The following is a 13,601-nucleotide window of genomic DNA, read 5'->3' as shown; positions in this document are numbered from 1 at the left end:
AAGTATTAACTTAATTTTACCATAAACAGTTTGAGGACTCTTAATACTCTGCAATAGTATAGGAATCGCATTTTAATTATGATGTCGCTAAAGGTACCTATGTATATCTACTAATAGTGAGTGCGAGTTAACGTCACTACTAGCGAGAAGCGGTCTTGGTACTTGCATGACACATGCTTTATGAAAACACGGTGTTGCAGTCGGAAGACTCTGAAGACGAAGACAGCACGAGTGCGGCGGCGAGCGGGCCGCCCAGCCTGGCCGAGGCGGACGGGGCCGAGGCGCCCGACGAGGCCACCAGGCGGCTGCTGCGCAGGAAGGAACAGCTCGAGAACAGGAAGGCCAACTTGGAGAGGCGCCGCCAGCGCATGCAGGTATGACCACGCACCGACTTATATACTTTTTAGGGTTCCCTTCCAACAATGTACTAAAGAAACCCTTATGTTAAGACTACTTAAGACTGTCCGTTTGTCTTCTGTTTGTAACTGTAGATGCCAACGGTCACTTTTATTATACCTAATAATACCACTGCAAAATATCAATCATTTGAGTAATATTAAAAGAGCCAATACAGGAACAAATTAGCTTTATTGCAGAGCTCTAAAGGAAACTTGTTCGTAAATCTTATGTTGCTCTCTCTTTATATACTGTCTCGCAAAAACCTTATTATAATTTATAATTTTCTGGAACGTAAATTATAGAATTACGTTTTCGAAGTTGAATATGGTATCACATTTTGTTGGGTCTATATTAATTCGCATAACTTAATACTCCTAATATGATTTTTGTCCTAAGTTTAATTCGTAATAGTATGCAAATTTCAATTAATGCAGATTCATTGTTGCGAGATAAGTATTATGCATTTTTAATACATATTATACTTATTCAATGTAATGAACAATTATTTTATGCCAAATCTGTTATGCGAGTTCATATTATGCGAATGAATGATAGGCGAAATAGAGGGCACCCCATTTTGTTGTGTTGTAGAAAAGTGTAAGTTAGGCAATGGTTTTAGCTTACCTCATGGGCTACATCTACATGTAAAACATTTTAATAGAAAAGATAACTTGTCGTTACCTAAACATTATATTGAGTCAATATTATTTTAGTAAGTTACTACAATTTCTGTTTAGACATTGCCAACTTGAACCGATTGCACCGATCTTCGCCATGTTTGTGTTGTCGAATTTGCACAAATTTCTTATCTCTTGGATCTCGATTACAGAATTTGTTAGAACATCAATCACATGTACTTTTAAAGTAAATAAATAAATTGCTCCGTGATTTACGAATCCTTGACTGTCACGCTGTTATTTGATAAAACATTTAATTATTGCCTAATGAGTACTAATGTTGTATAGAGTATATTTATTAGTACATATTTACTTTTTTGAAAAATTCATAAAACGTGAATTTATATAAAATCGTGCGCCTCCGTACAGGTGAAGGCTAATTGGCTGATTAAACTAAGGAAGAAATTGCTTTTTTTATCCGAGCCGTCCTTAAAGTTCAAGGTTGGCGCGAGCGCGTGGCCGTCGGTCACCGCATAATTATTATTCTACGAGACTTCTTTTGTATTGTGTAACGGCTTGATTGACAATTTTATAACCGTGTTTAGTTTCCTACCCAAAAAAAAAAACACAAAACTGAAGTCTTACGCCTCCGAAGCTGACCAATTATTTACACTGTAACAGACTAATTTCTTAAATTATCGGAATAGCAGTATTTATAATAAATATATTTTTTGCCGTTACCAAAAAAGTTTAAAGTTGAAGAAGTCTCCATTTGGTATGTTCCGATATGCACGTGGCAGGTTTTTTGTTTATTATTTTCGTGACACACGCTTACGCCGGTGCACGGAGTGTAAACAAGTTAAACTGCAGGTTTCGAGAATGACGGTTGCGTCGATTACGGCTTCCGTCATTGAGATTAGCGCATTCGGAATCCGGCGCCGTAATTATTGTGTCATGCGACTTGTTATTCTCGACGTGCGCATCAAATAGCAGGCCAATTCGAACTTACACTGACATCAGAACTCAACAAAGAAAATAGAGTTAATCGCGGAATTATTGTCACAGTAAATGTTGTAGCCACAGATAATTCGTTGCCATCTTTCGACACAGCATTAAAACTTGTAGGACTTCCACAACAATAGGGATGACGACTACATAAAAAAATGGCATTCTGTTTAGTCCGTCAGTTAGATCGTGCAAAAATACTGAACACATATGTTTCGCTTTTTAAGATATAGAGCATCAAAGTTCCGGAGTGGGGGCTTGTGACGTCACTTCTAAGTAAAAATTGTACCTAGGCGTGACGTCACGCGAAACTTCAACGCACTGTACGTCATTTTTCGTTTAGGAGAAAAAAGAAAAAATACGTGTCTAAAATTCTTTGATAATCTAACTGACGGACTAATTAGTTTTTTTTTTAGTCGTCTCGCCTATTTGACAATTTAGCCCATATTATATTAATGTTAAATATTAATCACTGTTGCTATCTAACCAATTATCATGCAAAAGTGTGGCGCCATCTAAACGAGTATATTTTTTTCTTGACGTTTTTATCAGAATTAATTTATCTTATTCAAAGTTATACATTTTTTGGAACCAAATATTTGATGTTCTTTATTTTTGGCGACCTGTCTGGCCTAGTGGGTATTGGCCCTGCCTGTGAAGCCCACTGCACTATAGTCCTGGGTTCCAATACCGTTAAGGGAATTTATTTGCGTGATGACTGATGAGCATAAGTGTTTGCTCTCGAGACACGGGTGTTTTCTTTACATTTATTCACTAAATTACTTTATTTTTTGCCTACGTATGGCAAATATCATTCTGATGGCTATAGGCATATTTGAACGTACCCTACGTATATTTATGTTCGGCATGCGCCGCATGTCCATCCATCTTGTAAATAAGTATCTGTTTGAGAATATTCTCATATAATTAGCGCTTAGCTTATTTTATTTTGTCTGTGGTTTTATCTCTGATGAAATCTCTATTTATATTTTAATTGTAGGTTTATTGTTTATCTTTTATTTGCATTAGTCTCATTCAAGCAAGCACCTTGCGTTTTGTAATTGAGTTATAAAATTTATACTGTCTGTAATATTCTTCAATGTAAATGTTGATCCATTTATATGATATATGAGACAATATAAGAGCCATGTTAAGAATCATATAAATATTCTAATACCATGACTGAAAAATGGATGGACTGGATGAGAACGAAGAGATATGGATTTTCAACAACCTTATAGTTAGCGTGTTTCCCTTCCATTTAAAATTAACGGATGCAGTAAACTAGTTATTTTCATAAAACCTGACTGGATTTTAATCAGGCTCTATAGGTTTTATAACTGGTGATGATGATTGTCTTTAACTCGATATACACTAACTATAATTATTTAATTAATAAGGGTTATTATTTCGATTCTTTAAGCACTTTTTAGTAATTATTTTTATTGCATAGTATCTAATAATGACGTGATTTATCGGTATGGTATATGAAAAATAAGATCATGTAATGCTTTTGAAAAAATTGTCCACATTCTACGAATTCATTACTTTTTTTTTCTTATAGCATTAACTACATCTCTAACTCTTTCATTGGAACAATCCCGTAGCAATTGAGACTGTCTTTTGAACTTCGAAACCGAAATATAGAATTAGCAAAGCCCTGTACTTGAAATATGTATAATTGTCAGGAGATGCTGCGCGTGAGTTCTGCGGTGGTGGAAGTGGAGGTGCGGCCGCGCTGGCTGGTGCCCGACACCAACTGCTTCATCGACCACCTGCCGCTGCTGCGCGCCGTTGCCGCCGAGCCCGGCACGCCCTACCAGCTCGCCGTGCCTCTTATCGGTAAGTGCGCTCAAAGAGAAAATGTAACAGATTTTAAACGATAAAATTGGAAAAATAGTACTCTTAGACCAGGGGATCGATTTTTGAATTTCGAGCACACTAAGGGCCGGTTGCATCAAATCTGTCTGTCACCGTTAAAGCGCTCGTTAAATTTTATTGTATGGGAAGTTCCATAGACGTCTGCTGCGTGATGATGATGTGTCTGCAAATTGAAGTCTTAATTTATCTCTAGATAAGCCTACTTTTAATCCTTAGATATATTGATATTTAAATTAGCACCATGAATAAAAAAAATGTGGTTGTTACATGGAATTACCCAAATGTGGTTGATGCAACTGGCTCTAATTCACCGTTCGAAAGTCTGTGGAAAACGACGTAATGGTATTTTTGAAAAAGGACGGCTAGTAATTTTAAAACTAGTGGTAATCACCACTCGTTTTCGATTCTGTTAGTAGAATTTAAATTGCTAGTACGTGGAGATATTATTGAATGAATTTCACGAAATCGAATGGCCGAGATTAAAAAATCGGTTCCTGTGGCCAAATAAACGTTTCGTGGCGAACGAAACGCAATTGGTTCTTTGGTACTAATACGGAAACACGACAGAGAGAGATTAGTACGATACGTTACGCAGCGTGATCGATTGGCCACTTGTCTTTGGGTCCTAGTGTATTCTACGACATCGCCGATAATCACACTATAAAGCTGTGATTATCTGTGACATCGACCGTAGGGTCGTCTCTTTGTTTCCCTTTTATAGCCAGTGATGGCATCACGAATATTCGCCGCATCCCTACATATTTCGATGCACCCTAAGCTAAGCTATATGCTCGTAACTCGTATGTTTATGTTTTTGATAGATTCTGGGTGAGCTTACTCCATCTTAGGTCATGTCTAGTCTGTAGCCAAGAGTAAGGCCATTTTTAAATTTAAAAAAATTCATCCGTGGTTGACGTTGGACCTACGGTTCGCATCTCACATATCTGTCGCTGGCGTCCAACAATTTAACAGGACACTTAAGTAACACTGCATACATTGACACCACATAACTTATGGAAACAGTGCTTATTGGAGGGTGTATATTTGAATCGTCCTTTCTACGTCAATTTCTAGATTCAGCTGGCAACTAGGAGCTCTATGGGTTATGTTTGAACACGTTCGAAATGCTTGTTTATTTTATTACTATAATTAAATCTAACCCCCCGTGTGGTGACGGGTTAAGAATTTCACCACCACCTTTCTTCCCGTGGGTGTCGTAGAAATCGACTGTGGAATATGGGTTAAATTGTGGTGTAAGCGAGAGGCTGGTAACCTGTCACTGCAATGTCACAATTTGGATTTCTTTCAACCACCACCTCACACCACCAAAAAGGGCCAAGAGTGGCACTGAAACTTAGTAGTTCACGTGCTCTGCCTACCCCTTTATGGGATACAGGCGTGACTATATATGTATGTATGTATTAAATCTAATGTTATTCGACATTAGAAATTTTGAAACGATCTAAACACGCGTTATAAAACCATAAACTTGCAGTGTAATTAGTTAATTACATCAGTGTTAATTGTATTCCTGTTTCTTGCAAAATGGTGTTTCTTGCAAAATAAAGATTTTCGCACTAACAAGGTAAGATCTGGTTAACGGTAAAAGCGAGCAGACAAGACGATATAAATGCTATACGTCGCCAATATACTGTTGCCAGACGCCGCTCTGGTTTTTAATTAGTGCTCATTGCCTGGCTGCGGCCTGGCATTTACACGGAATATATACGACATACAAGCCTCTCTAAAATAGTTTGAAATACACACTAAAATAAGAAATGTTGTCCTGAGCATGTGACTGCTAGAGATAATTAGTTGCACCATTGAGAGGATTATTTTCATTATATTCATTGTCTCTGTTCTTCACATTAACGATGTAGTATAATTTAGTAGCGTCTAAATTCGTATGCAGAATCCAATTTATGGGTATGGATAATCCAAATTGCAATAATTTAGAGTTATCTACCTACATCATCTCGATATATACACATGAAGGTGTTTTTACAATCAATTGCATTATGAACCTCAGTAGTGCTATAGCACAGTATAATAACAGCAGTTTTCAAAAAGTTTGTACACGCCATAACCACTTCAGCAAATCTTAATTGATCCTATTTTGTTACCAACATTTAGTTACATAAGTCGACTTTCGTAAGATATATACAGGATAATTGTTATTATTATTCAGAGCCAACTGTGTCCCACTGCTGGGCAAAGGCCTCCCCCCCTCTTTTTTTTAAATTGTTATAATTAAGAAAATATAGATACTAGAGAACCTTAATGACCGAATAAAACTTACTAAAATCTCAATTCATGAAATAAATAACAAAAAAGGAATAAAAAAACAAATTTAACTTTTTCCTTAATTTTTGTACAAACTTTTCGAGAACTGCTGATAAAGAGTGCCCGCTGAAAGTGCCCCCCACCCGCTCTCGGTTACCTCACAGTTACCGCCTGTCAAAAACGCGACCAGGTTGATCTGTCATATCTCATAAAAGCACGGTACGCGTTCACCTACACGAGCTTACACTGTGTGTTTGGGAACGCGCCTCTTTCATATATTTGATCGCTAGTGTCCGAGGTGTGGCAATAAGTATATATGTACATACGGAACCCACAGTGCGCGTGTGTGACTTGCGCTCGGAAGGTTTTTGACCACTTAATTTGCAGCAATCCTTTAATGCTGGCATAAAAACAATAATTGGATTTTACTACCGTAGGTCACCTTTTTCATCTAATGGAAGTGCATTACATTTCAAAGTTACTTAAGTGTTATTTTATAATTATTATAACAATGAGTGTTTAAGAGCTCATTAAATTAGTTCCTCGTTCCCATACTTGTCGGCTATTCTTGCAACTTTGTTGCCGCTGACGGCTTATTTCTACGTTTGAAGCGCTAGGTTCGTTAGTTCTTATGTTCGTTAGCTTCGCGGATGACATAATGCGATTCTTATCCATTCATGTAAATAAATACTTGGAAATTTGGATGTAACTTGATTGTATGCTAACTTCTGAAAACATAAATTACGATGATTATATTTAAGCTTAATAATCGATCGTAATACCTTTATCAGTCAATACTGAATAAATTGCGCGCTCAAGATGTAATTTTATTTGACCTTCCTTCTTTTTATGAATTATAAACTGATCCATAGTTATTATACTTTTAGGAACTGTTCATGGTGCTCTTAACATTAATAAATCATCGTTTAGCATCAGACGGGCCGTACAAATTTGCAACTGAACAGGTAAAGCAAAATGAGCGACGTTGTACACCTTGGTTATATTCCTCAATCAGAGGTCAATGTTGACGCTTACAATCTTAATAAATACTAGGTAAATAATGATAGATCACCTGATATACTCAAGTACATATGATCAGCAATCACTTCTAATCTTTTAGGTATTATTATAAAATTCATTATTAAGTTCTCACTTCATATCTCATTCACGAGATAACCAAAAAGTAACGGTACACTTTCAGAAAAAATAAATGTTCTGAATACGAAATTGACAGACACCGAAGATGACAGTTCGGCGACTTTGTTTGATGTTTTGAATGATCTAAAAAGGAGAATTATTTGGTTTATCGCTCAGTTATGACCGAGTTGGAGGGCCTCCGCAAGTGTTCGCGCGTGGGGCCGGCCGCCGACGCGGCGCTGGCGTGGCTGGGCGGCGCGGGCGCTGGCGCGGGCGCGGGCGTGCGCTTCGCCACCAGCAAGGGCTCGCTGCTCGCCACGCGCGCCTTCGCCGAGCGCGACCAGCGCGCCACCAACGACGACCGAGTGCTCGCCACCGCGCTCAACCTGCACGCGAACATCGCTAGCGAACCAGGTACGTAACGCCATTTAAACATTTTGGACCCTTAACCTTTTACTCTATATGATATTTAAGCTCACAGCTATTCCAATTAAAATTTACATGTATGTACATAAATTCATGCATACCCGGAAGAGGTAGACAGGTCTTGACCTGGTGGTTGGTTGATTACACTTGTGTATAACTGGTCAAGTTTTAATTATTTGGTTAAAAGAAAACTAAATTGTTTAATGCAAAAAAAACATGTTTGGTCACATCGCAAATTTCGAAAATATTTAGGCATTTGCATTTCTACGGGATCGTATTTTACCGAAGATTTTTACAAATTTAACTTCAAAATCTGTCAAATGATAATTTTAGAATTCCAAGTGCTTCAGTTGGACGAAAGAAAATGTTAATTAAAATTTTTCTCAAATTAATTACGTTTGAAATTGTGATTTTATTTTTCAATGACAATAATCCAAAATAATGATCTTGGGCAAAGACTTTTTCTACAAATTACACCATGCAAGAGCCACGTTTGACGGATAAATATTACATCCGCTGCAACTACGATCACAAGAAATCAAGACTGTATGTCATTGGTGATTGCAATTTGATGCTAAGCGAGAAATCGACTTGTTTTAAAATTAATTGTAGGATGACATAGAATAAATTAATAGAACATAATGGTCTTGAAAACATCAGTTTCTTTTTAATAAATGTATCCGGACATGTAAGAGAAAATGTCATCCTTGACAAATGACATTATTTCACACAAATCTTAGTGCGACATTTAATTACAATATATTGGGAAATGGAAATTTTGCTTAACAATACCTTTGACTTAATAATATTTGGTAAAATGAAATTTGACCAAGTAAATATTTTGGGACATAAATACTTGCCAAAAAAAGTTTTGCTAAATGTCAATTTGCGATAAGTTGTTTTGCCAAACGTTTATTTGGGAAATGATAATTTGGGAATAATAGTTTGGGGTGTGAAACTTTGGGAAACATTTTTTGGCGAATCGTCAGTAAACCAAAACAATGACTTATAACTAACATGTCCATGAGCTCTCTTAGGCAACTTTTATGAGTTTCAGCACATTCTTAACTAAGTATCATAGTTCACAATCAATATATTATTTAAACTCCCTTGCAAGTTCGCGCGCTATCTACCTCTAAATGAGTTAAATCTTCAGTCGATTCTGAAGATTGCGAAGATTAAATATGTAGTATCTTAGGTATAACTAAGGTCTCAGGAGGCGCATTCTGATTCTGACGAGATATAAAATTGATCATTTAATATGATTTGTCAGTGTCGACAACGCTCTTGGTTGAAGAAATTCCTTTGCTTCAATAATATTGTTTTGATCTTACCACCAAATTTTAATATTATTGTCATTTGCGACGACCGCACATCATCACAAATGATAAGCAGTTATAAAAATAATTCAGCATCAGCCATTTCTTGATTCAAAGTGGTGTTAGAGATTTTTAAAAGGAAACTATATACTAAAATAAATGTGTTTCAAATATTTAATAATTTAATAGTATCGATTGATGGTGATTGGCGTCAATGACCACTCGGTTGTTATTCGAGTTATCCCGGGCGCGATCAATGATTGGTCGATAAAAACGGCTAGCCCACGTTTGCTATTGCAAAAAACTATAGATCTCAATCGACCGGATTTATTGATTCACCTGACGCGTTATGATTGTTGTCATGATTATTTTTTCGTATTTATATGATGCTTTGTTTGTGTTTTAATCTGGGTATTTTTTCTGCTGCATACCTTTTGGTTTTTTTATCGTATAAACGCATGTTTATATTTGTTAACATCATTTCGATTTGACCCTAGACCGATCACATGAACGATCCGAGTAGGTCACCGACTTTAAAAAGCAATCAGGATTGCTTGGACACGTCAATGCAACTACTCAGCTTCAGTCAGCTTTGAAAATAAGTCAGTAGGGTTGGAATCTGGTCCTCGTGATGATGATAAGCACACAACTGATCGCGGAGCTCTTATTAGATCACTTTGGTCTTCCCAATTGGGAAGCTTGTAAACAATTGGTTACAAGCGTTCTTTCAAAGTAATGATGTTAACCAACAGAGCGTGCCGAAGAGAGCGGAGGGCGGCTCGTGTGGGAAGTGGTGCTGCTGACGGACGACCGCAACCTGCGCGTGAAGGCGCTGGCCGCCGAGCTGCCGGCGCGCGACCTGCCCTCCTTCGTCTCGTGGGCCGGCCTCACTCCTCAGGTAATGCCCTAACTTAACCACTAATGCCGCCATCACTATCATTTACCTCCAAAACCTATGATAACCCTGGTTTGGTACGAGTTGTTTGTGTGGGTTGACATTTCGTGCAAAACATATATCGAACTCTTAAAACCATGATAAATTACGCGTCTTCGTGAATCATGACGATCGTATTGGCAATTGTGGATAATTTTGGTTATAAGCAGTAACTAGCGTCTTGGCTGCTGTTCATTTAATGGCACTATTTCCATGTATTTTAGCTCAACATTTTATTCATTTGAACAGAGGAATACTGACGTTATATTTCATATAATATACTCCGAGGAATCGATTTTCGAGCGCCTGTAACTGAACGTTGCGCTAACATTGCAGAAGACCGCTTAATTCTAACCTTAATTCTAAAATCTTTAGAATTGTGCCATTTTGAGTATGAGTTGTAAATAAAACTTATCTGTTTTCAGAATTCGCCAACGGAAGCAGATAATGAAAAAGCTGTTAGCAGCAAGTAAAGTGCTAGACGACGGTTCATCTCATTATGTGACTGTATGTTTAGCAAGCTGTGCCCGACTGTCTAGCGGTTAGTCGGCCCGGAGGTCTCCAGGGCCTTAGTGCTTAAAAAGTCCATAATTCCGCCTCGGCGGTTCACTAATGTTTGTCACTATAGTAATAGGAATTGATAGAGTAAGTAAAATTCGTACACCAATAGACGTTTATACAAATGATACATTTTGTTAAGGGCCCGCGAACTCGCGCTCGGGTTCGGAGCCATGTTTACGTTGTTATCATTATATTCTAGTTTTATTTCTAAGATATTAGGTAAATCGTAATTTTAGTGTTATATCGCTATTATTTTTACTTATTTTTAATGTAACATATTAAGTATATTTTTTATTTTTTGTAGTTAGGATAATAGAATTTAAATATACATTATCCATTTCGAGGCAAAATATTGTCTTGTTTTCTTTTATTTTTATATTGATTTAATCATGTGCCCAGTGACGATTGCTGCGACATAATGTCACGGTTTATGTTTTAAAAGTTAGGATGCATCTTATGAGAGTGGATACCAGCTTGCATCTTGTGGTTAATAAGTTTCTCTTCATTTTAATATTTACTTCGACTAGAATCATAGAATAGAAAAAAAAAATGCGTTTGCGTGCAAAACTCTTAATAAATGTATTTTTGAAGATATTCTTTTACGGACATGAAATTATTAACAGTGGGTCGGATACGCTGTGTAATTTTTAGTATAACATAAGCATTTAAATCAAATATTCGTGACTGATAAAGTTGATTATAAATCTTCAAATTATAAAGTATGGTTGGTTATTCAAGGATCCAAATATTGAGAATGCAACCGGATTATAAATGCTATAAAGAGATGCATGATGTAGACGAAACAATATTTTTAAGATATACCTAATTATGTGCTTACATGTTTGAATTACCTGCTTAATAATTAACACATTAATTACTTTTTTTATTAAGTCACTAGTTAAACTACGAGACAGTAAATTACCATATACCTACTGCTAACTACATTCATGATGAGTTATAGTTTATATGAAGGTTAATTTTTAAGATATATTAATGTTGAACTATACCTGACAGGTATAGCACAGGTATCCGACTTTAGTTTATCAGAATAATCGGAAGATCGAGGTTTCCCGTTCTGAAATCCGAATAAAATCGCGTTATGTTTTACGTAGTTACAAAACTTGAGAACATTTATAGTAGTATGTATTACACGTTGTAATATTTTATCGGCACGTCGTGTTTTGATGCAAGTTAGAATTAAGAGCTGAAAGTGACATAAATAGACAAATTTATTACAAATGCAGTATGAGCTGTTACTAACATAATGTACAAAAGTGACAAATGTTAACGTTTAATCATATTATGTTCCGTTATCCTCTCACTTAAGTCTTATTTGTATTGTTGGACTCCTATTACATGTAGCGCATTCAACAATCATATTTTTTAGATATTTTTATCATTGCCACTACAAGATAACATTAAAATATTGAAAAGTTTTTATTAAAGCATGTCATATTTGCTCGATGCTTTTACTTTTAGACAATATGTGTGATAACCTGAGTCAATACACTGCTAACACTTTATAGAATATTTAGCATTGGACACAATGTTGTTTTTATTCAAACAAACTTTACCACGTTTTTTTTGTCCTAAATCATGATGTTCGAATAAATTGAATTACATACTTGAACTATCCGTATTTTAATTTATCTGCACCCCCAGCACGTTTTAGATCCCGTATCCTCGGCAAGCCTATATATTACAAAGCCGTAAAGCTGAAAATTCCGTTACAGATAGAGTGAACGTGTTAAACACACTCACTAATCTGGGCTAAAAACGGGCAGCAAAGCAAAAGTGGCTTTTTTTGTTCCCGACACCCAAAATCTAAACGAATCGTGAGCGAATCGTGATGCGTTTGGGCATTCGGCTACGCACACAGGACCACAACATAAAAAGTGAAATCTGAATTTGTACGACACTAAATTGTCGCCACTTTAATATCTAAAGTTTATTGTAGGACTGTACAATGTGTACATAGCTAAATAATATAGGTATGGAGCTCGGAATGGGTGATAGAAAAACGTGTAGGTAACTGTCGCAATAATATATTTACCTAATTGGTCCTAAAGTGTAATATTATTTACCTAATTGGTCATTAAAGTTAAAGTAAGTAGGTATATTTATGTACTCGATTGCAGCAATGATGCTGGTCACAAAGCGCAGCTTGTATCAAATGGCAAGTTAGCCTTGTATCAATCAGTGTACCGTAAGGTTCTTTGATTGGCATTATTGCCAATCGGACGTAAAATGCTTTTATAATAGTTGTATGAGAGTGCTAAATTCGCGTTTAATCCCTCAAATTCAATGAACCGGGGCAGTTGGCAATGAAATTGGTTATTTCGTAATATATGTTTATGCTGAGATAATGAATAGCGAATCTGTTTATGGCGAGGAACAGTCGTACTGTGAGAAATTCCAAAGGCTATTGAGGAGTGAGAATTGGCAATGTTCCGAGGCGCGTCAGGTCTAGGCGCTCGGGCGGTTGTAAAACCACCGTTATACTTATTTACCGTGCGCATCTCGCTTTAGGCGCTTAGCAGCTGTGTGTTTGCTTATTTACAATATACCTACCAGCCGCGCGCTGCATTGTTTTTGCATATCGGCAGTCAACACTATATTGACTGTATTTTATAAATTTACCTACCGATATGCCGTAGGGATATTGTGAAATTTTGATGTGCAATAATTGAGGGAACTTATACTTATAAATATTTGTGTATAGGTAGGAAATAGTTATTTGTTATACAAGGGGGCAAAGTTGTATTTTAACGCCGAGTGTGGAATTGAAAAACGAGCAAGTGAAAGGATTCTATAGTTGAACCACGAGCGAAGCGAGTGGTTCGAGAATAGAATCCTGAACTTGCGAGGTTTTTAACACACGAGAAGTAAAATACATTTGCACCCGAGTGTAACACAAAACTTTTCCCCTCACTATAGCGAGGAAACTGCAACGCAAAAAATGCGCTTATCACTGCTTCCAGTAGTTCCACAGGTGGTAAATCATCTTTATTGCTAGATTTACCTACTTTTATCAATTTG

The 13,601-nt window shown here is 36.7% G+C and overlaps 1 protein-coding gene across 1 annotated transcript in view; it reads left to right on the top strand.

Annotated features, from left to right (window-relative positions):
• LOC125227930 (telomerase-binding protein EST1A) overlaps window positions 1-12,193 on the top strand; it is a 59,065-nt gene extending 46,872 nt beyond the window's left edge. Inside the window, exons 20-24 of the mRNA XM_048132337.1 lie at window positions 201-374; window positions 3,710-3,863; window positions 7,500-7,736; window positions 9,820-9,965; window positions 10,427-12,193. Coding sequence (XP_047988294.1) covers window positions 201-374; window positions 3,710-3,863; window positions 7,500-7,736; window positions 9,820-9,965; window positions 10,427-10,474 — 759 coding nt within the window. The 3' untranslated portion in view covers window positions 10,475-12,193. The remainder of the gene's footprint in view (window positions 1-200; window positions 375-3,709; window positions 3,864-7,499; window positions 7,737-9,819; window positions 9,966-10,426) is intronic.
• Window positions 12,194-13,601: the final 1,408 nt, after the last annotated feature.

This window comes from Leguminivora glycinivorella, chromosome 7 (assembly GCF_023078275.1).
Source record: "Leguminivora glycinivorella isolate SPB_JAAS2020 chromosome 7, LegGlyc_1.1, whole genome shotgun sequence".
Lineage (NCBI taxonomy): Eukaryota > Metazoa > Arthropoda > Insecta > Lepidoptera > Tortricidae > Leguminivora > Leguminivora glycinivorella.
This window is presented reverse-complemented; position numbering and strand designations above follow the sequence as displayed.